This window comes from Symsagittifera roscoffensis, chromosome 4 (genome assembly GCF_963678635.1).
Source record: "Symsagittifera roscoffensis chromosome 4, txSymRosc1.1, whole genome shotgun sequence".
Taxonomy (NCBI): Eukaryota; Metazoa; Xenacoelomorpha; order Acoela; family Convolutidae; genus Symsagittifera; species Symsagittifera roscoffensis.
The window spans coordinates 51,024,106-51,047,667 of NC_087065.1; the positions used below are offsets into that span (position 1 = coordinate 51,024,106).

The following is a 23,562-nucleotide window of genomic DNA, read 5'->3' on the forward strand; positions in this document are numbered from 1 at the left end:
ATTTGATAGTCCAGAAAGTCGAAAAAGTCAAAACATATGTCGAGCGTAGTCGAAACTTTTCCATTTTAGGCCTAGAAAGCCGATCCATACGTCTAGTACAGTCAAAACATAAGTCAAGCACAGTGGAGCTCAGTCGAAGCGTAGGTCGAGTACAATCGGAACATAGTTCGAGCACAGCCGAAAAATAGGTCGAGCATAGTCGAAACCTTTGTCGAGCACAATCTAAACAGCAGTTTCTCGACATCTGATTCGGGACCAGTCGATTCATAGTTCGAGCACAGTCAAGGCATAGGTCGAGTATAGGCAAAACAAAAGTGCAGCAGAATTTTTTGACAATTTTGGTACCGTTTCCACAAAACGTCTGTACCAATGAAACATTTACAAAAAAGGGAAAAACTTTATAAAGGCGTAAAACTTTCTCACTATCTGAAATATTTGATTGATATGTAAAACTACAAAATTTGAAATGAAAGGTTAAAGTAGATGTGAGAGACCAAAAAATCCTGTCAAACAGTTTTTTGGAGCAACTACAGTCGACATTAAAACGAGAATATTTTTTTGTTTGTCAAGAAAATTGAGACAATCGAAACATACCCAATTATGGTCGAGAAAGTCAAATCATATCTATCCAGAGTCTCAAAATAAACTTTTTCAAAATGTCGTGTAAAAGAAATTTGGTCGAAAAAGTAGAAACACATCTGAAGTGGGTCGAGCAAAAACACTTTTTTAAGTCGAGAAAGTCGAAACAAATCAAAATTTGGTCGAAAAAGTCGAAACATAGTGAAATTTGGTCGAGAAAGTTGAAACTACCAAAATTTGTTCGTGGCGGTCGATACATACCAATTTTTGATTAAAAAAGTCAAATTATAAACCGAGCACCTCGACCCGGGTTGTTTCAGATTTTTTTTATCGGTTAAAATGTTGTTACAGTTGAGACGAGGCAAATTTGAGTCCAGCTGGTCGAAACTTTTCTCAGCTGAAATGAACATGGTCGTGCTTGTTTTTTCTTTAGTCAAGGAAGTCAAACTAACTCAGTTTTAGTCGAGATGGTTCAAACATGGCTATGTTTGGCTGTAATGGTCAGAGTGTAAGCAATTCTCTTCGACAAAGTCGAAACTTATGACGAGCACTGCGACCCTGGTTTGTTATGCTTTCGTAGAACACTATTAGCAAAAAATGTTGAACAAAATATCCGAATCTGGATTGGCAGCTTTTACATGTTCGATTTGTATATACAAATTTACAAAGAATTTCTTACCCGAGACAATTGATATTTGATATCATTTATAGTATCTCATCTGAGATGGAAGAAAAACATTTGAATAACTTTATAAAACTTATAGCTACGTCTTGAATATGTGCTTGCTGCTTTTTGCACAGTCAAAACTGTGTGTTTATTCATGAGATTATACCATATTTTTTGTATCAATATTTTTTCTGTGTCTAATTATATCTCTGGCCAAATAATACAGCTAATCTTTTTTTTTACAAAGGTGCCATTTATTCACGCATTTACTCATGCAGGTGACTTCAGATGAAATCATCTTTCCTATCAGGTAGTGTTCATCAACCCACTGTTGCCGAAATATAGATTATCAGGAGAATGGCTGGGATTCCATCTGGCATCTGGATCCCATTGTTATATCTTCGGTGTGCTCATTCTTGGTCATCCAAAAAGTAGAAGCTATTCAATCGTTAAATTAGCGATGAGTAAATTAAAAGAGCAACGCACCAACACCCCTGGTATATAACGCACCACCATTTCAAATAACTTCCGAGCCAATTCAGTGCTAATTAATCGCAGCTTCTTTTTTTCCGTGGTTTTCAATATAGCGAAACAGGTTGATTGGCTTCGACACTCGCTCTATAACATCATATTAAATATATATCATAACACATATTGATCTAACGTCATCATTACAATGATAAACCTTGCAGGACTCAATCTACAATGATGGCAGGGCTTCGAGGGGGGAAGGAAGACTTTGCAAGCGCCAGTCCCCTCCCCTTCTCCTCCTCCTCCCTCCCGGACCCTGGCAGGTACAGGCGCTCTTCTCTGGCTCCCTCTGCAGCCACTGAGGGTGTGAGCAGCAGAGGCAACCAGACCTTCAATGGCGCCCTGCGCAGGTCATCAATGAATATGTCATTCAACAACCCTTATCGCAAATCATCGCTGGTCAAAGCAAGCTTCATGGGAAACAGGAGCAACCTTAACGTGTCCTTCCAATTGGTAAGGAAGGCCATTTCATTATGAACATATGCGAACCCACATTGGTGCGAATTAATGATCTCAGCGCGGGGGGGGGGGGTGTTTCAGTTCCGGTGATTGACTCATGTACATCGATTGTTGTACTGAGCTTAATTTCGAAACGATATTTCACTTGTGATCATTTTTCTCAAAGTTATGAGGGTTCAAAGATTGCTATTTTGGTCATTTTAGCCAATTTGGGACAATTAACGGGCGATATAATTCGCGCTATTAACGCGTAAGCGAGATTTAATCCGTCTTAGAAATTGTTCCAAATTGGTACAAGGAAGATTATATGCCATAATTGATTTGTTAATAGGAGCAAACTCTATCACTTTGTACTTAATATGGCGTGTGGGGGGATGTTTTCACAAAAAAAACCTCAAACTTTTTGAAAAAAGTTTAATTTTGTTTTATTACATTTAAGTCTTCCATGTTATTACTGCTCCCAAGACCTTAAAAGGCAGTCGGCCTCATACATTCAAGGCTTCGCCCTCATACGAGCAGTCTTGTTTTATTTCATTTTTTTTTCATGTTAATACTGCTCCATAGGCCTTAAAATGCACTCTTTCTATTCTTTTATCGTACCAGCACTCAGTAAAAAGAAAAAATAATTGATTATACTATAATTAAAATCGTACTTTTAACAAAATTATAATTAATCATAAGCGCCAATTTTAGATGTTTAAGCGATTTAAAATACATTATAATGATAACATATTTGGTGACACTTTGATAAATTATAATCAATTATAATTTATTATGATTTTTCCGAAAATCTCTTATAATGTCTTATAATCTCTTATCATCTATATGAATCTATTATGAAAGATTATAATCCTTTTTTCTATCACAATATTATTTTACAAGAAAAATGAAACATTACGAATTATAATTTAGCTATTTTACATGAAAACTCGGTAAATACCAGTAAGAAGTAAGAAACAAGACTGCTCGTATCAAGGCGAAATCCTGAATGTTCCGACTGCCTTTTAAGGTCTATGAAGCAGTAATAATATGAAAAAATTAAACCTAATCAAATAAAATTAAAACAATTTTAAATAGATTTTGCTCCTATTAACAAATCAAATATGGCATATAAGCTTCCTTGAACCAATTTAAAACGATTTCTAAGACGGATTAAATCTCGCCTACGCGTTTATAGCAAAATGGAAATCTTTAAACCCCCATAAGTTTACAAAAATGATCACAGTTAAAATATCTTTTCAAACTGAAGCTCAGGTTAAAACAATAGCTTTCGAATGATATTTAAAAAAGTTCCGTCAAAATGGCAAATTAAAACGTCGAACTTTGTCTGAAGAAAATAAACCCACCCCGAGCACAAATATTTCGTTACTTTCGTTACGAAAGTCGGAACAATAATTAAACCAGGGGTGAATATGAGACTTTCTCGAAGGGTGGAGGCTGATTTTCAAAAAACTTCCAAAAATTTATCGACGTTTTTTAGGTCGACCGAATTGATTTTCCGAGCTCTCCCAGAGCATTTAAAAGACCCTGTTTTGGCCAAGTTTTGTGCACCGCAGGCAAACTTTTGAAGAAACAAGCCAAAAACGGTTTTTCTAAGCATTTTTTGGATTTTTTTTTCAAAAACCGCGTTTTTTGGCGCATGCTTACCTCAAAATTAGTTTTTACTGGCGCCAAAGGCCACAAATTTTGTCACCAAACATGAATATCTCAAAGCAGTACAAAAGGAGAACCGTTTGGGCAGGCAGGAGGTCGAATTCCTGAAAAAAGCCCCCCCCCCCCTCCCCCCTAAATCCGTCCTTCTTGCAGTAAACAGTAAGAAAGTAAACAGTAAACAGCAAACAGTAAGAAGAGAAACCAACTGAACAGCACAAAAAACAAAACAAAAAAAAACGAAATGAAGCGATGACGTTTTTTTTTTTCGAATAAAAATGAATTATAATCGATTAAAATGGATTATAATTCAATAAAACTTCAGATATCATTTTTTCAAAAAATAATCGATTATAATCGATTATATTCGATTATAATGGGCTTCTTTGTTTCAAAAAATAGTAACATTATAATCCATTTTCAGTCGATTATAATCTCTTCTTTTGAAATTCATGGAAACTGACAATAAAAATCCATTATAATCTATTATTTTCTCTTTTTACTGAGTGCGGGTAACCATAGAGTTTATTAACCACGATAAAAATCCACATCATCCTTGATAAAAGTCGGGGTGAGATAAATTGGTTGGAAGTGTTGACTTTTTTTAAAAAAAAAACAGTGCTCGTTTCAAGGCAAAGCCCTGAAATTTTCGAATGTCCCTGAACTTCTACGGAAATGTATTCGCCAATAAAAATCGATAAAAAATCTAACAAAGTTGATAAATTCTATAAAAGTATCTGGTTTGTTTTTGAGTTATCAATTTTTAAAGTACAAAAAGATAAATTTTGACATATAAAAGCGCATTATGTAAAACAACTAGCAGTACTCAATTCAATTTGGAACAACTTTTGAGCCGAATGAATTGCCGCTTAAGCGTTAATAGCTTAAAATATATTGTGCTTTAATTATCATAAATTTGTGGAAAATAATAACAGGTATTTTTTTTTAAATTGAACTCTGATTAACAATATCTTTTAGATGGTATAAAATAGTTATGTCGAAACTGCTGTGTTTCTCAGTCTCACTTTATCCATGAATGGGCATTGCTGAGATGCTAGCTAGCTAACCAGCAACTTGATTTTAAAGGGCAGCAAGCTGTATAGCTACCCACCTTACAATCCATAGTTTTACCTTCGGTAACGGAACACTATAGAACAACGGCCCCCTTTTTCTGGTCTCGCCAACTTAGTACAGGCGGTCAGCTGATCAGAAAGAGCTGAGCGAGCGCTTGAGATTCGACCATCATAAGTGCTTAATTCTTCAAACATTGCGCAGATTTGCAAACACAGTCGTTAGCCGCATGCAGACTTCGGTCCCAGAACTCAGCCGTTCAGTGGCGTAAACATTGCCCGGTTCCGACTAGATTTTGTGAAATAGAACCTTGCTAAACAACAATATTTAGACCACCAATGAAAAATTTGAAGTGCTCAAATTTGAGACGAAATAATATGATAACTTTACTTGCCTCAATTCAATTTGGAAAAACTATGAGTGAAGGATAATTTACGGCATATCAAAAAATTGCAAAAAAAACAATAAAGTGATAATCGCTCAATTCCAATTGCATGAGAATAGTTGCCAGCTCTTTTGCTTGGCAGTCCACAATTCTGAGATCAGCCTATTCGATCGCCAAATTTGCTTCGAAAAATTGGTCTGGTTTTCATTGAAACCAACCCAAGCTTATGTTTTCCTCACTTTCTCTGAAAGACAGAACGAAGTTACACCGTTCTTAAATAATCGATTTTCTTCACTAATTGGATATGATTTCGAGTTAACGTGCAGTTTTGTAAGTTTATGAGCAGTCAGCTAGACCAAAGCAATTGCTGATCATATAAGAGCCGCCACGAGGATACGTACACCAAAAAGCGTCATACGTCAAAAAACTGTCAAAAGATACCGAGGCCAACTTCACACGGTACCTCAGTCTCTGATGCCCCCAGGGGCTACCATCATCATCATCATTCGCCTCATCAAGAGCCTAACACAAAGGATAAATACTAGTCTAAGAGGTCCCCCCTCCAAAAGGAAACATCAAAGTCTACATCAAGGACACTCTCAGGAGTCCCCCCAGTCTCAGAGATAACCCAGCTGTCCCCCTCAGCGTCAGGATCACAGCAAATCAGGGTAGATAGACTTTTAGGAAATGTTTATGGAACTTTCATTCTGGTACAAGCTTTCATAGACAACACTGTATTGTGTCGTTTTTTCGTTTACCGTAACTATCGCCTTCAATCAGGCCAGTCCTTTTTTGTTAAAAAACAACTATTTCCAAAACAAAATTGGCTACATTTTCAATATTCATGAGAGTGCTAATAATTCGAAAATCGTATTCGAACTGTTCAAACCCATAATTGTGCTATAGTTGCAAATAGAAAAATTAATCTATAGCAGTATTTTAAAACTTATAGCTTTCATTGTAATTTACTTTACTAGTCGTTAATCCTCGGTGTGCAAAAGTAGATCACTTCCGGTTAAAAAAACTGTTAGCCCAAGCCCAATATCCAAAGTTTTCTTAACCAAAAAAAGTGAAATCATTGTACCGTACCATACCAAAAGATTTCTGGAAACTTGTGAAAAAACATAAGAAGACTCTAGCATAAGTTTTCCATTAAAAACTTGAACCAGTGAGGTCTAAGAAAAATTCTCAACTTATTCAAAAAGTTAAACTGTATTCTCAGCTAAGTTACACCGCTAAAAAACTATCAAATGTACTTGGTACTTAATACTTGAGGTACGTGATATTTCATATTTCTCAAAAGCTTTTAAAATCTTTATACGAGTTACGCACGCTCGTAGTTCCAACAGGATTGTTCGTATCTTTTGTCTACAAAAAAATTGATACCTAAATCGATTTTTATCCATTTCATAACATATCTGGTAACCTTATGATACCACTCCAACAACATTTTGACTACTTTAGGATGGCTTCAAAAATCTCACAACAAGCGCTCATAAGCAAATGAACGTTTCGCTACACTTCTCTTGAGAGTCTTGAACGACAACTAAGCAGCGAAATTGCGCAACATACCTAATTAGAGGATGTTAAAATAACGGCTAACGAGCTTTTGCAAGAGTTGGAAGAATTGCAGACGATATAGCGTCATGCCCTCTAGCGATGCCTTTTTACTGCGAAGCCGCAAATTTTTGCAAATGAAACAAGTGCGATTATACAAAAAAACACTAAAACGCGATACAGATAGATGACTCCCCCAGTCTCTCTACTCTGCAACTATCTTCACATACGATCCCCACCAACAGTAGTCTTCCCGTGCGAACTTCCACTACAGCTTGTTACAACACGTACAACGTTTCTACCGCAGCCATTAGTTTTGATACTACTACAACAACGGTACCATCTAACCCGTTTGCGTTTTGCCAGCCAACCCGCTACGACTACAATTCTCAAGGAGTATACACCACTTCAGATATCTCGAGATCTTTGCAACAGTTTCCATGGCCATCACATTGACGACAATGTGATGATATATACGATCGAATTGGTTCTATGAGAACCCAAAGTTCCCTGGATATGATCACTACAACAGCCATAGACTGGTGCTAATGGTCTCAACGTGCACCCTACGGATGGACCGTGTTCAAGATTCGTGACTCCAGTCAATCACGGCCTCCGTTCATCTGATCAGAACAAGATCAACAACACTTTTGATTGCAGTCTATACGGTTTCAATTTTCCTGATATTAAGCTCCCAAACTTAGACGGTAAAACATTAGAATGGAATTATAGGTTTGAGGTGTTAAGGTAAAGCAGTCCCTGTGTTAAGGTAAAGCAAAAAACGTTGTGGAGAGCTACGGCACGAATTCTTCTCAGTTTGTTCAAACAATAGAGGAGCTAACTCGCAGATGTGGCAACCCTAATTTCGTTGTTGCAGCTTATACTAGGGACTTGGAAAATTTTGAGCAACTGCATGTTAATCACCTTAAACCTTCGTTAGGTTCGCTGCTTTTCTACGTAAGCTGGTGCACAATTCCGAACTAAATAACTACTCTTCCGACTTGAACTCGAGTAATCTTACTCGACTTGCTCGCTCTAAGTTTCCTCCAGCAGCCTTTTTCAAGTGGGAAGAATACTGCGTACATAATGGGATGGACTATGCTACATTCAAAAACCTCACGGACAGGCTTACTAACTACTGTACAGCTTGCGAGAACATAGACATTTTACCGATGCACTACGCCCTTTTACGGTAAACAAAGATTGGAAAAACAACCAACAAAAAAAATCTTTCGTAACCATGCGTAACAGCCAGCATACCAAAAAAAACGATAACTTCAAGAATGACCAAGGTAAATTGAAATGATTATGTCCACTGGACAGTTAAGACCATGTCAATGGACACTGTTCAGCTTTTGTAAAGCTGACTACGCAACAAAAACTCAATAAGTGAAGGACAAACAATTGTGCTTCAACTGCCTGGGTAACCATGGGTCAACTGACTGTACGTCTTCAAGACGTTGTATCATAGACAACTGCGGGGGAAAACACCACTCTAATATACATAGGAATCAGATTAAAACATCGCAGCGGTATACTCAGACAAACAACATTATCAATTTGGAAAACCAAGTGAATACAAAGTCCGGTTTCAAAAACCAACTCCAGTTTGTGCCCATAACTTTATTCAACAACAACCAAGCGGTTCCTTGCTACGCAATTTTTGACAATTGCAGTTGCTGTTCTTCTGTCCTGATACGTTTTAATGTAAGCCCAGTCGAACAGTTGAATTAAGCATTCGTGGTGCTTTCAGTGAGTGACTATACTGCTGATCACTTATTTTATGAAATACAGGAAAACCCTTTTGTCCATAATCACTATCCAGAAACTCATTTTGGCCTTGAAGCTCACTGGGCCAGTTTAACCGTTCCATTATCCTTTCTTGTACCTGTTTACGTCATGAGTGATGACTCTAGTGATTGTGGCATGTGCTCAGAGAGTATGTAACACCTGTGGATCATGATGGATACTTTTTAGACCAAAGAAACTCAAATGAACCCATGCAGCAGTTACCAGTGAACAAGTTCAAGAAGGGTTTCAGTTTGTTGAATGCAAATTGAAACTTAAAACCAGGAATCTTTTTTCAAAAAAATATCCAAAAAGAATGTTTTTCAGTTTCTAAAGTTAAACTCATCTGATTTTTTTGATAGCAGTACAAAGCATTTTAGAACCATTGAGCAATTGAATGTTTATAAATTAAGTTGAATCAATTGAGTTGTTTATAAATGAAAGGCTGTTGAACTAAAGGCGGACGACATAGCACAGCGAAAGATCAATACCATCGTGAGCAAGTTCGAACAACAACAACAACAGCAGCCGAAGTCCTACTCAGACACCACGACAACAGCCACCATTAGCACAATGAGAAGCAAAAGTGCTTTTTCCTCTGCTCCAATCCCAACTTCACACCCCCACAGTCAACGCAATGAGTCGAAGGCTCCGATCACTGTCGGAGGAGGATCAGAAGCAGTGGACGGGACTCATCTTGATAATGTCAGCGAGAAAAAAGGTAAAATCAATTGTACTCTTTAAATTTAGTGAGATCAATTCGGTGCTGGTTTTAACCATCCGGACAAAACAAAAAAAACTCGAAATAATTGGAAAAATTCTCCTATAGTTGCAAGAAAAGTCGTGTACACTCCTTTCCTCCCCCTCTTCCGTCACTCGGTATGCGTTGATTCTTAGTAGCAGGGAAATATAACAGCTTTGCTGTTGCAGACATGACGACAACAGCTATTGATATGGACAACATTGAGTACGAGGTGCGAAAAACGACAGAGCTGATCAGAGAGATGACTGTCAAGTTGGCCGAAAGAGACAAGATGCAGGAGCAGGCAGAGGAGCAGAAGAAAGCAGTGAAACAGTTCACAGACCAGGTAAACAAAAACATGCGAGGGATTTGGAGGGGAGGCAAGCGAATGATTCACATTTCCAATTTCTGATACTTTTGACAGCCTATAGCACAAAAACAAGAGAGCACTTTAAAATTCTAGTTTTATATTTTTTTGTTTGAAAGACAATTAACTATTTTTTGTTTCAAAGATGATTTGCTAACAACTGCGGTTGTTTTTTTTTGAAGATAATCTGCGTTGTTTTAGAAAGATCACTCGTAATTTTAAGTTTCGTCGGGCTGCTACGATTATTTTTCAGACTATGACACGATTGATTTTCAGAGTACCACGACCGAAGTAGGATATTTTTTTACTAGTTCACTCTTTGTAAAAATGACCCCTTATTTTGATACTAGAAACGAGACAGATACTTTGAAGCTGCCAATGACAACGTGCAATTGGTTGAATGCCTCAAGTCAAAAAACGAAAAGTGTTCTAAGCTGGCGCATAAGATTGAACAAACTACGCAGGAGTTGGAGGAAACCAGGTTTGTTTTTATAGTTTAATCATGTTCAAATTATACAAACACCGGTACTTTTTAGATTTTTTGAATGAGAAAATTTTGGAAGTTTTAAAAGTTTTCAAGGAAGTTTTTTATCAGAGGAGGAATAAAAGTTTGACTAAGAGTTAAACACTTAAGTTGTGTGAAATAGTTTTGATCGCTTAAATTACCCCAAGCACCTATATTTTGGTATCTTTGAGCTTTGACTCGCGATAGAGAATTAACTGCACGCAAAAAATCATTCATATCAATTTTTCTTGACATGATTCGAATTTGTTTTGAAATATTTACTGCTCCTATCACGACTGAAGGCAGTGTGGAATGATATATCAATCTCGTTAGATCAAGCACGCTATTTACCAAATCAGAAGCTCTCTCTTTAATGAGGCTCTTGAATGACATTGATAGTGTGTGAGGAAGGGCTCTCACTTGACCTATTGCTCCAGGTCAACCACAACCTGACAAAATTCAGCTGCAATAGTGGTACCACGTGAAAATTCAAAACACAAAAAAAGACATTGAGTCGCAAAAAAGCAAAAAAGCTTCGCTTGACATAATAACTATCTGGAATATGGGGGAAAACGGAAACTAAGCAAAAACAGGCGGGATAGCTTTTCATAGATTTTCTGCAAATCGCATGAGCACAAAAAAGTTTGTTATGACCAACTGTAAGCATAAAACACCTTTTGAAAGCCAAAAAAAATCAAAAAAAAAAACGTTCACAGCGGAACAGCAGAGAAAATAAGAACAGAAAACCGCTGTTGTTCAAGTACCTCAAAAAATACAACGACATTGTTGTGTGAAGAATTTTGTTTGACATGTTGTGCGAAGAAAGCTAAAAAGCAAAAAGTTGAAAACGGTTTTTTTCCACGACACTGAGATTTTTTTTGAAAATTGTATATAACCGTTTCAATCACGACTGAGACAGTTTTATTAGGAAAAACGACTGAAATAAATCGGATAATAATTTGTGGTCCCTCATTGTGGGTAGAAAAATTTAAAAAAAAAACATTTGTAAAGTATTTTAGGATTAAATGTTATCACCAAAGTTGATTATATTAATTAAGCAGAGCGACTTGTAATTGTTAAATTTTCCAAATACCGCATAGTATGATTGGGTCAAATCTCTATTTTCCCCTTTTGGATAAAAATTTATGATACCTCATTTTAGGCGAAAAAAACTGAACAAATCATTTTGTAAATCATTTTAGGATATTAATTTTTCACTAAACCTGATTACATTTTCTAAGCAAAACTGTACATATTTGTTTGAGTACCTCAATTTTCGAGTGCCATATCATAGAGTATGTTTGATACGGCATTTGATTAGGGCAATTCCTCCTCTTTTCCGATTGCCATGCAAGGTGATTGATGTAGCTTTTGACAAAAACGACATATTTCAATTTGTGTTTTATAATATAAATGTTTCTCTGTTTTGCAAAAAGTTTAGCCAATTTAAATTACAAACAAAGATAGCCGGTTTGATAACCTGTGTGGTGTCATAAAAGAATCTGAACAAAAACTATAATTTAGGCGTGTTTGACAGTCCTACTAAAACGAGCAAACTGGACAACAATGTTTGAAGGAAGAAGATTTTAAAAAAATCATTAAAAAAATTCAAATTTTTGAAGACTTTGATTCTCAAATTAGCGTTATTAAAACTCAAAAATAAAAATACTTGCGTAAAATTAAGTTTTCACGGCTTAAATAAGCTTTTGTTAGCCTGAAATTTGATCGTATTAGCTCGAAATTCAACCAACAATCAAAAAATCCACCCAATTTTTCGCGACTTGGGTTTTTAAATGCCTTTTGGATCACGACTGAAAGGGCTCTAATATGATATTGAACCACTCTGATGATTTTTGTTGGTACCTAATTTTGCGTGGAAAACCAAAAAAAAGAAAGGAAAAAAACTGAATCACAGACGAATACAAAGTTCTATCACGTTTTCAATCGGTCGGAACAATTATAAATGCTGAAATGCTGTCGTTTTAATTTCCAGGAAATATCAAAGCAATTGAAATGAGTTGAGCTGATTTTGATGAGATAACTTCGAAAAATGTTGACATTTTAAATTGTATCATTTCATAACTAATTCTGCTTCTGAAGGGCAATCCACTTTTTAACATCATTTTCAAATCATTGTATTTTTTGAATGAAAACTCAGGGTTATTTTTTTGAAAACTTTGAATATTGATTTTAAAACTCTCCCTTAGAGCGCAATAAATGCGTAAAGTGACTAAGCCTCGAACCTATACCTGTTAGGCGGGGACACCCACTTGCATATCTAACCCTTAGCTTGATATACATAGTTGGTATAGTTGATACATAGCTTGATATAACAAACTGGTCGAACTACATTATGAAAGTTCGTTTAGCTATATCAAAAAAAACAGTATCAAATGAGAAAATGACATGTTCTTTTTAACTTTGAGCTCAAAGTATCAATATTCTTTAAATAGTATAACAATTTGTTAAAATCTATTTTAAAAACGATGAGCCTGATAATTTTTTTCTATCAAGAACAGATGATCTGTGTTGTTTTTTTTAAAAGTGGGAGCAGCGAAACAACTTATGTTTTGAAAACCAATGTTATCAGTTATTAATTGAAAGCTGTCTCTTTGCGATTTGCAAAAAAAAATGACATTTTTTTTTGGTATGCATGCTTCAGAATATAAACACATAGTTATGGATTTTTAGTTAAAATGAACAGGGGTGGATCTATGATTTTTTCGAGGGGGCGGATTGTCAAGTAAATTTTCAAAAATTTTCTCAACCTTTTTTAGGCCCTCCAAATTGATTTCGAGCTTTCGCAATTCACTAAAAAATACCCTGCAAAATTTTGAAAAAAAAATGACCAAAAAGGGCGTTTTTAGGCACGTTTTCTAAAATTTTGACAAAAAAAATTGCACTTTAGAAAAAATTTAGGGTCCGTCAGCCTAAAATGGAGATTTCAAAAAATACAGAGGGGGGAACCTTTGGGTCGTCAGTGGGTCGAATATTTAAGAAAGAGGGCGTCCCACCCAGTCTCCTTCTCCTAACTCTGCCCCTGAAAATTAACACAATTTACTGCCATCAAAGTCAAGTTAGGTATAATAACTGACAAGAAACTAAATTGATCACCCAAAATCAAATTAGGTATAATAACTGACAAGAAACTAAATTGATTGAGGTAAAACTCCTCCATACAGAAGCCTTACCGCTCATTTTAGGGTGTATTCAAACTGCGAGGGCTAGGGCTCAGTTCCAAAATCTACAAAAGATCTTTTGAATATTGTTTTGTTCCGACCATTTGAAAAATCTGGAAGAATTTTGTATTCGGGTGTTTTTCACCATTAATCAGGTGCCACAAACAACCATCGGAAGGGGTCGAGATATATATAGTTTTAGCTCCCTTTCAATTGTGAATCGAACGACATAAAAAGTTACAAAAATTTTTTTTCAGTGTCGAAAGAAAAGGTTTGAAATTTTTGATTTTTTGTCCAATTGAATAATTTCGAGTGAATAAAGCGAGCGAATAAAGCGAGCGAGCACGCTTAATTATGCTTAAATTAGCTCATATACAATAGTTTATTTTTCCCAAATGTTATTTCTAACCAAGCAAAATCGTCTTTTGAGAGTTTGATGCAATTTTACGATTCAAAATCGTCAAAAATGCCAGAAATTTCAGCAAATTAATTTTTGAGAATAATTTTTATTTTTTTTGTAAGCTTTTAAAGTTTTTTTTGTTTTTCCCGTCATTTTTTATCGAAAAATGTTTTTCAATTTGCATATTTTATTATGACTGTATAATATGTGCCTAATATCTAGATTTTGGTTAGATCCTTTTGTCACAAAATCAAGAAAATATTACACAAATTTGAAAAACATTTTTTTGTTTGTTTTTTAAAGACTATCGTGGGAACACTCTCTGCTTATTGCAGAAAAACCGGCTATCCTTGTTTATTTGTGAGGAAAATTGCATTCAATTCCTTTTTTCTCAAAAATGAAGTACTTACCTTCAAAAATATTGATTTTGCATGCGGTCGTGCTAGTTTCTCATGTTTCCTTCGTCTTAGGGGAAACATAATCAAGCATTCTCCGCTGTGAGATTTTGCTGAGTGTCTCCTAGAGACCAGCAGAAACTTCAAAAAGCACTGAACATACAAAAAACAGCAAAAAAATTTTTCCTAATAACTTCGTAATCCAAAATCTTGCTTATTTCTTGCAAATGGAATGCAAACCATGCAAGAATCTGGCAAAGTGAATCCTTGGAAGATTGTATTCCGAGAACACCCGGGAAGACTTGTGTGTTCAGGAAACCAAATTTATTTTAGAAAATAGCGTTCGTTAAAGTTTTATTAAAAAGACCACTGTAAGAACTGATGACACACCAATTTTCATTAGTCTTTATATAAATCTCCGCTCTGTTTTTTTTTCTATTTAACCATTTTAAATAATTTTAACAATGACATAAACTCAGCAAAACTTATCTTAATTTTTGAAGGTAACTCCAATTTAAATTCGATTTAACCATTTAAATAGGTTTTGATTCAAAATTGGGTTTTATTCGTTCGAATTAGTTGAATAGCAGAAATCACTTAGGGGGAATGGGATTTTCTGCACGCGTGTTCGTTTGTGACCGAGTCTGTTCAAGGGATCAGTTTTGGAAACAACGAACAAAATTGTGAACGTCAAACAGTGTAAATATCATATCATTACTGCAGTGTCCTGGACCACTTTTTTCTGGAGGAGCATATTGTGTTTGGGTCTGCATGCTCCAGTCTAACTCTCCCAAAAGTGATGTTGGGGGCATTGTTCCCTTCTCTCTTCCTGTTATGTTCTGTTCAACTCTAGATACTCCATCAGTAGGCTGAGTGTGGCGGACAATGACCTCTGTGCCCTGAAGAACACACACGTGAGACTGCACAACACTCTCAACAGACAGAGGAGACTGATGGATGACGTCACTGCAGACTCCAGTCGCCAGATGAACAAACCAGTGCATGGTGGAGCGTGAGTCATTCACATAAACAATTCACTACAACTAAAAAAGTTAAGGAAAATTCAACATAAGAAATACCTTAAAGCACCTTAACAACCTTACCGGACAAAACGAAAAATTTTAAAATTTCAAACGCATTTTTCTCAAATTGTGTTAAGATCAGACAAAAAGCGAAGAGCTTGAAAGTTGCTTAGAATTTCACCAGAATTAATAGGGTGCAATTTTTTTCCAAAATTCTCAGCCTAAAATTTACCCCAAAAATGGATCAGTTTTGCTTTTTTTAATTAATCAAGAATTACGCTGAAATTACATTGTTAATAGTTGAGAAAACTGTATCACACGAAGCCTTTTACACATCCCAACAAACTTCTAGAACGGCTGAATCTCCAAAAGCTCGCCCAAAATGTTTTTAAGCAAAAATTTTGGGTTTTATGCAGTAAAAACCACATTTCTTGACTATCAAACAAAAATATGGATTTTTCATAACCTTATTTAGAAGATAGCCTAGATTTGTTCTAAATTAACCCGTATTACAAAAAATAATTAAATTAAAACGTTCTTCTGTGTAATTAACAACATCAAAATGTAATCCCGCATAAAAAATGTATATATTTTTTTTCGCGTTTGAATGAAATGCGTTTTTTGTACATTATTATTTTCGAGAATTAATACATGCTTGGGGAGAGCATTCTCCGGTAGATCAAATAGGGTGGGGGTTGCACGAATGATCCTTTTTGTCAATCGCGTTGAGGAATCAAGTAACACGTAGTTACTTTTTTGTATCGTTTGAACATTAAACTTTGTTAACAGGTGTGTTATTCATGTTATTCAAGCAGTTAAGATGAAAATCACAATAAGCAATTAGATAAAAAGTCACCATATCAGCCATTAGGATAAACATCGCCCCAGCAATTAAGGTTTAAATCCATAAGATACAGTCGTATCTCGATTTCTTTTGGAATATTGAAATAACTAGCTAATTGTCTGCATCCCCAATTTAAATACAAAACAAGCAAAACACGCCTGGAATTCGAGTTTGTTCATTGCAAATGCTAACAAAATATGGAGAATTATAGTAGTTCAGTGATTTGAAGAATTAGATAGATTTGAGACAAACAAAGTTTCAGGATCTATCGTTGGGTTTCACAAACAAAAGTTTTACCCGTTCCCAATAGAGGCTGTTTTTCTAGAGCCAAGTTTCCTCGTATTTTCTGCGCAGAAATGATCTATTTGTTTTTTAGTTTAGAAATAATCAGTTTCTGGATTAAAAAAACCATAGAAAGCATTTCACTGCACAGCCGCAACGAGATAAAATGCTTCAAGTAATCAAGTATACACATAAACAGTAGCAATACAATGCAAATTAGCACTTGTTATAACATGTATTACTTTGCATTAGTTAGCTGAAACTATTAATCTTCATCTTCACAACCGCCAGGCAAAGTCAAGGTCGGGGGTTCGAGCCCCACTAGGAGTTTTTTCAAGCTAGAAATAGCCTAGATTTAGCTAATTTCTGATGAAAAATGAGTTGAGCTATGAAAATTTTTCATAAAATCACTGCTTTATAATCATTTCATAAAAAATTTCTGACCAGAATTTTAGATTAGATATAAAGTATTTCAGGTAAGAAATAAAGTATTTTCTCGGAGGGGTATGATTATAACTTCCCATTTCGTTTTTCATGATATCCGTAACGCTTATTTGTTTACGCTTGAGGTGGCTCTATGTTTTAAGCTTTACATGCAAATCGCTTGTATGCTTGCGGAATTCAATAGCAAGAAGAGGAATCCGCTGACAAGAGCGAAAAGAATTCTCAACACTTTACATTTGCAAAAATTGCTCGGTCCAACGAAAAAACAAAAAATACTGCTCGTATCAGGGCGAAGCCCTGAATGTTCCGACTGCCTTTTAAAGTTTTATGGAGAAGTAATAACATTAAAAAATAAAATGTGAAAAAAAAATAAAACTAAATATTTTTTTTTCTGAAATTTGAAATTTTTTATGAAAATCATCTCACCACACGCCATATAAAGTACAAAAGGATAGATTTCACTCCTTGTAACAAATAAATTATGGCAAATAAGCTTCTTTCAACCAATTTGGAACGATTTTAAGACGGATTAATTCTCCGCTCACGCATTAATAGCGCGAAATATATCGCGCGTTAATTGTCCCATTTTGGCCAAAATGGCAATCTATAACCCCCATAACTTTACGAAAAATGATCACAGGTGAAATATCTTTTCAAATTTGAGCTCAGGAGAACAATACCTTTTGAATGATATAAAAAAAATTCCGTCAAAAATGGCTAGTTAAAAAGTCGAAATTTGTCTAAAGAAAAAAAAACCACCCCGAGCACAAATATTCCGTTACTTTCGTATCGAAAGTCGGAACAATAAATGAGCCGACAGAAATTACATTATAACCATTTGTCTGTGGACTCCGGGAGAAAAACCGGTTTGAAATTTTCGATTTTTCGTCTCAATTCGAGCGATTAAAGCAAGCGAGCAGGCTTATTACAAAAGCTGAAATGCCCAATTTAAGCCTAATTTAATTCCTTAAAACTTGGTTTTAAGCGAGGAAAACTAGTTTCGAAGTAAAAACATTAAAAAATAAAATGTGAAAAAAAATAAAACTAAAAATTTTTTTTCTAAAATTTGAAATTTTTTATGAAAATCATCTCACCACACGCCATATAAAGTACAAAAGGATAGATTTCACTCCTTGTAACAAATCAATTATGGCAAATAAGCTTCTTTCAACCAATTTGGAACGATTTTAAGACGAATTAATTCTCCGCTCACGCATTAATAGCGCGAAATATATCGCGCGTTAATTGTCCCAATTTGGCCAAAATGGCAATCTTTAAACCGCCATAACTTTACGAAAAATGATCACAGGTGAAATATCTTTTCAAATTTGAGCTCAGGAGAACAATACCTTTTGAATGATATAAAAAAAAAATTCCGTCAAAAATGGCTAGTTAAAAAGTCGAAATTTGTCTAAAGAAAAAAAAACCACCCCGAGCACACATATTCCGTTACTTTCGTATCGAAAGTCGGAACAATAAATAAGCCGACAGAAATTACATTATAACCATTTGTCTGTGGACTCCGGGATAACTTGACTCGTGGTTTTTTTACTTTGAAATTTTCATGTTTCAAGGGATGAACGCAGAGACCAGAGAGAAAAACGCACCAAAGAGTGCCCATTTTGAGAGCACAGCTTAGTGACCCCGTGATGACTTTTTGTTGCAAAATTTTGGTTGAAAATTCTTCAGCACTGCACGCTTTTCTGTTATCAAGCTTTTCTGCCAGTCGAATTTTGTGCTATTCGAGCTGTTCCTTTTTTCTTTACTTTCATGCGCTGTTAATTCTAAATAAATTGTAGATACTTAGGCAGCAGTTATTATATTGAATATCCATGGAACAAATTAACATCACATGTTTCCATTGTGATGTTAATTATACAGAGTTCTATTGTTTTCATTTACCCGCAGAATCGCACTAATATTTTAACCCCATTTTCAGAATTTCGAACTTCTGTCAACTGCTCGAGTTAGAAACTCTAAGATTTATCTTTTTAGAGACTTTGCCAGTCAGATGCAGTTGAGAGCTGAGCGGGATTCGAACTCCCATCTCGACGCAGTTTTGTACAAACTGGAAAGGGAAAACATGTTTCTTCAAAGACAAATTGGCCAATTGAAAAGTATTCCGAAAGCAAAAAGAGTTTCTAATAGGTCGTCTGCGACATTTGGCAGCAATACTAGGCCCAGGAAGACATCGGCTGCCGCTTCTCCGAGTGCCACTAGTTCGAGAAAGTCCAGCCAGAGGGCATCGGAAGTATCGACATCAAGCAGAATCAGCAGCGCCACCTTGAGATCTGTACCCTTGTAGAACATTTTAGTTAACAGTTATGGGAAAAACTTGCCTAGTCAAACACAAATTCATCTTGCTCGGAAGCATAACCGCATTCTACTGCTACGCGAAAAACTGAAATTTCCCTATTGGAACTTCAAAGCTTGATTTGATTAAGAGTTGCATCTTTCTCTTACTCGCTCGTTTGTTTTTTTGTTCCGACCATTGAAAATGGGGAGGAACTTTGTATTCGGGTGCGTTTTAGTTTTTTTTCTTTTTGTTTTCTATGCAAAACTAGGTACCACAAATAATCATCGGACTGGGTTGAGTGATCTATCATATTACAGCTCTTTCAGTCGTGATTCGAACCACATTAGAAAAATCTCAATTTTTTTTAGTGTTGAGAAAAACCAGTTTGAAATTTTTGATTTTTCGTCTCAATTAGTCGAGCGAATAAAGCAAGCGAGCAGGCTTATTACAACAGCTGAAATGCCCAATTTAAGCCTAATTTAAGTCCTTAAAACATAGTTTTAAGCAAAAAAAACTAGTTTCAGAGTTTTCTAGCTTCACTTTGGGAACCAAAAACTTCAAAAATTAAAAAAAAAATTATGATTTTTTAAGTTTTTCTAGTCAATTTTCTACAAAATTTTTTGCCCAATTTGCCTATATTTTTTGACAGTCTAATATGTCTAAATTATATTTTTACGTCAAATCACACCAAGCAGAAAGATCTACTTTAATTTGGAAAAAAACTTTCTGAACCCTAATTTTCTAAAGACTATGGTCGGAACATTCTCTGCTACTTGCACAGTAACCGGTTACCCTTGTTTACTTTTGAATTTAATTTCTTAAGTGCGTAAGCTTTAGTTTTTTTAGTTAATGAAACAAGTCATTTCATGGATGCAATTGTTCACAAACGAGTTTCATGGATGCAATTGTTTCTGAATGTATCAATTTTTCAGACCCTTAGTTTGGAGGCATGGTCTTTTTGGTTATATCCACCCTCATGATGAAAACTGGGTGAACAGTTCCCAATTAATATTAAATTGGGCCAAGCAAAATGATGGAATTTTTTTTTCAATTTCAATAACAACCTCACCCAGGAGAAGCTACAAAAACGGGCAATTCACATATATTGCTGCCCATACATTTTATTCATTTTAAACGCATGAAAACTATACGACTATCTCCGATAATGGGAAATTAACGACTAACTTTTCACGATCCACGATGATATAGCTTTCTTCCGTAAACTTTCAAATCTCCAAAGATTTTAAGTGTTGTACTTTTATTATTCCGACTTTCGAAGCAGGCGATGAATATTTATGCTCGGGGTGGTTTCTGTTCGAAAAAAAAGGACTATTTATGCCGGTGTGATTTTTTTTTCAGTCAATTTTCGCCAACTTTTAACATAATGAAGATATCGACTGCATGAATTCAAATTTGAAATAATATTTTGCCTGCAAATATTTTTTGTAAAGTTCTGGGGGTCCAGAACTTGGCCAAAACTGGCAAATTGGCCATGTTCTGGACTAAATAACGCGCGCTTTGAAGAAATTATTAGAAAAATGTCGAGAGCGTAACGCGAATTATTTGTGCGTGACGAATTATTCAGCCCACCAAATTTGCTCCATATTGAAATGAGGCTAGCTAATAGTGGTGTTCATTTTGATGGACTCAGAATTTCACATTTTGCACTTGATTTTCTCCAAAACTTATAGGTTTTCATTATTTTTTTTTTCGAAAAACTTTTTGATATGATTTTAGAGGCAGTCGGAACATTCAGCGCTTTTCCTTGATATGCGAGCAATCTTGTTTTTATTCAGACCAATTTTGGAAAAGTTGACTGCATATGGGCATCGATCGGAAAATCTTGGGATTGCCAAGCGAGTATGCCTTCTGTAGACTAAAAGGTGGCTTTGCTGGCCGGAATAATAGTTTGATAGATTGATTCAATACGCAAAGCATTTATGCATGACAATTTTACGGACTTTCAATCGTTCCGTTGAATTGAACCAAGCTAATTGATCTTATTGATTCCAAAAAACGACTCAAGAAATAACACTTTGATCAGGTAAATTTTGCAGTTTGTCAATATTTGTGAAACAAAAACGATTCAAGACCAATTAATGGGCAGTTGGAAAAATCATGGAAGCGGCCTGATACGAGCAGCCTTGTTGTTTCGAATTTCGTAACGAAAGTAACCGAATATTTGTGCTCGGGTTGGTTGTTTCTTCAGATAAAATTTGATTTTGTAGCAAGCCATTTTTGAAAGAATTTAAAAAAAATCATTCAAAAGATGTTATTGTCTTGAGCTTAACTTTGAAATTTTTTTTCACCTGTAATGTTTTTTCATTAAACTATGGGGGTTTAAAGAGTGCCATTCCGGCCAATTTGGGACAATTAACACGCGGTATACTTTGCGCTATTAAAGTGTAAGCGGAGATTTAATTCGTTTTAGCAATCGTTCCAATTTGGCTGAAAGAAATTCCTTCCCATAATTATTTTTTACAAGAATTTTTTTTTCTAGTACCATGGCTCTTTTTGCTTATATCCATCGTCATGATGAAAACAGGGTGAAACACTTACAAATATGAAATAATAAAATGCGCCAAGCAAAATTCAAGCTATTTTTTTTTCAATTTCAATAACAACTTCATCCAGGAAAAAAGGCTAGGAAAAAGGCAGTCCTCATATAATGCCCATAAAGTTTATAAATTTAAAAATTGCATAAAAACTATACGACTATCTCCGATAAAGGCAGTTGCACGACTAACTTTTCAGGTCCACGATTTTTGTATGATAGAGCTTTCTTCCGTAAACTTTCAAATCTCCACAGATTTTATGTGATGTACTTTTATTATTCTGACTTTCGAAGCAGGCGATGAATATTTATGCCCGCGTGGTTTCTGTTCCTATCTTTGAAAAAAACGGATTATTTATGCTCGGTGTAGCTTTTTTATTCAGTCAATTTTTGCCGATCGAAACATTTGTTTTCAACAAATGTTTTATTTTTATAACTCAATGAAGATATCGAATGCATGAATTAAAATTTGAAAAGATATTTTTCATAGTTATTTTGTAAAGTTCTGGGGGCTTGAAAATTGCCAAATTGACCATTATCTGGATTAAATAATGCGCGCTTTGATAATTTTATTGAAAATAATGAAAGCATAACGCTTATTATTTATGCGCGGCAAACTATCCCACACAACCAACTCGTTCAAACTCGAACTGAGGCTAGCTAATTGTTCGTATTAGTTTCGTCCGACTCACAATTTCACACTTTGATATTGTACAAAAATTATAGGCTTTCAATAGTTTGTTTTTCCAAAAATTTTTCGATATGAATTATGGGGCAGCGGAACATTCAGGGCTTTTCCCTGATATTCTAGCAGTCCCGTTTTTTTCCCAGAAGAATTGTAGAAAAAATGACTGCATAAGGGCACCGGTCGAGAAGTCTTGGGACTGCCAGTCTGCCCCTTAATTCATATCGAAAAGTGTTTGGAAAAAGAAACTATTGAAGGCCTTCAGTAGACTAAAAAGTTGGGCTTTTCTCAACTAAAGTAGTCTTCATAATTTTGTGTTGTGAAACCATGGTTGCTTGGCTGGGCGTTAATATTTGTCTCCAAAATTATTCACATTAAAAAAACATTAAAAAAAAATTCAAATCATTACAAAAAGAAAACTTTTTTTACATCGGTGTTTGCTTTAAAAATTATATGATTACTTTAAATGCAGTCAAAAATTTCTCATACTGCTCCTGACTGCTCTTTTGCTAGGCTTACCTCAGATAGGGGCAGTTCACGTAATTTTCAAGTTGGGAAACCTCAGTTGCTTTGCTGGACATTATTTTTTGTCTCCAAAGTCATTCACCTGAAAAACACATTTTTTATAAAGCATTTTCAAATCATTACAAATGAAAACTGTTTTTAAACCGGTATTGGATCAAAAACTATATGATATACATTAGACGCAGTCAAAGTTTTTTCATAATGCTCCTCACTGATATTCTTGCTGGGCTGTTTCAGCTAGGTGTAGCCTTCATAATTTTTGTGTTGTGAAACCATGGTTGCTTGGCTGGTTTTTAATCTTTGTCTCCAAATTTTTTCACCTAAAAGCTACTTTTTTATTAAAACATTTTTAAATCATCACAAAATGAAAACCGTTTTTAAATCGGCTATTGCTTCAAAAACTATATAATATACATTAAACGAAGTCAAAGTTTTCTCATATTGCTCCTGACTGTTCTTTTTGGCTTTTCTCAGATAGGGGTAGTCTTCATAACTTTTTTGTTGTAAAAACATAGTTGCTTGGCTGGGCGTTAATGTTGTCTCCGAGTTTATTCACTTAAAAACTTATATTCATGTCGTTTTTTCAATGCTTTTGCGCTAAATTAAAAAAAAACGACCAAGTTTTCGTGTTTTGG

General features: G+C 35.2%; 1 protein-coding gene across 1 annotated transcript; it reads left to right on the top strand.

Annotated features, from left to right (window-relative positions):
* Positions 1-1,406: 1,406 nt before the first annotated feature.
* On the top strand, positions 1,407-19,441 carry LOC134844132 (uncharacterized). Its single transcript, XM_063860648.1, has 7 exons — positions 1,407-1,556; positions 1,939-2,230; positions 9,147-9,408; positions 9,618-9,775; positions 10,147-10,277; positions 15,129-15,287; positions 18,863-19,441. Exons 1-7 carry the CDS (start codon positions 1,519-1,521, stop codon positions 19,170-19,172), a joined length of 1,350 nt encoding a protein of 449 aa, XP_063716718.1. The 5' UTR covers positions 1,407-1,518; the 3' UTR covers positions 19,173-19,441.
* Positions 19,442-23,562: the final 4,121 nt, after the last annotated feature.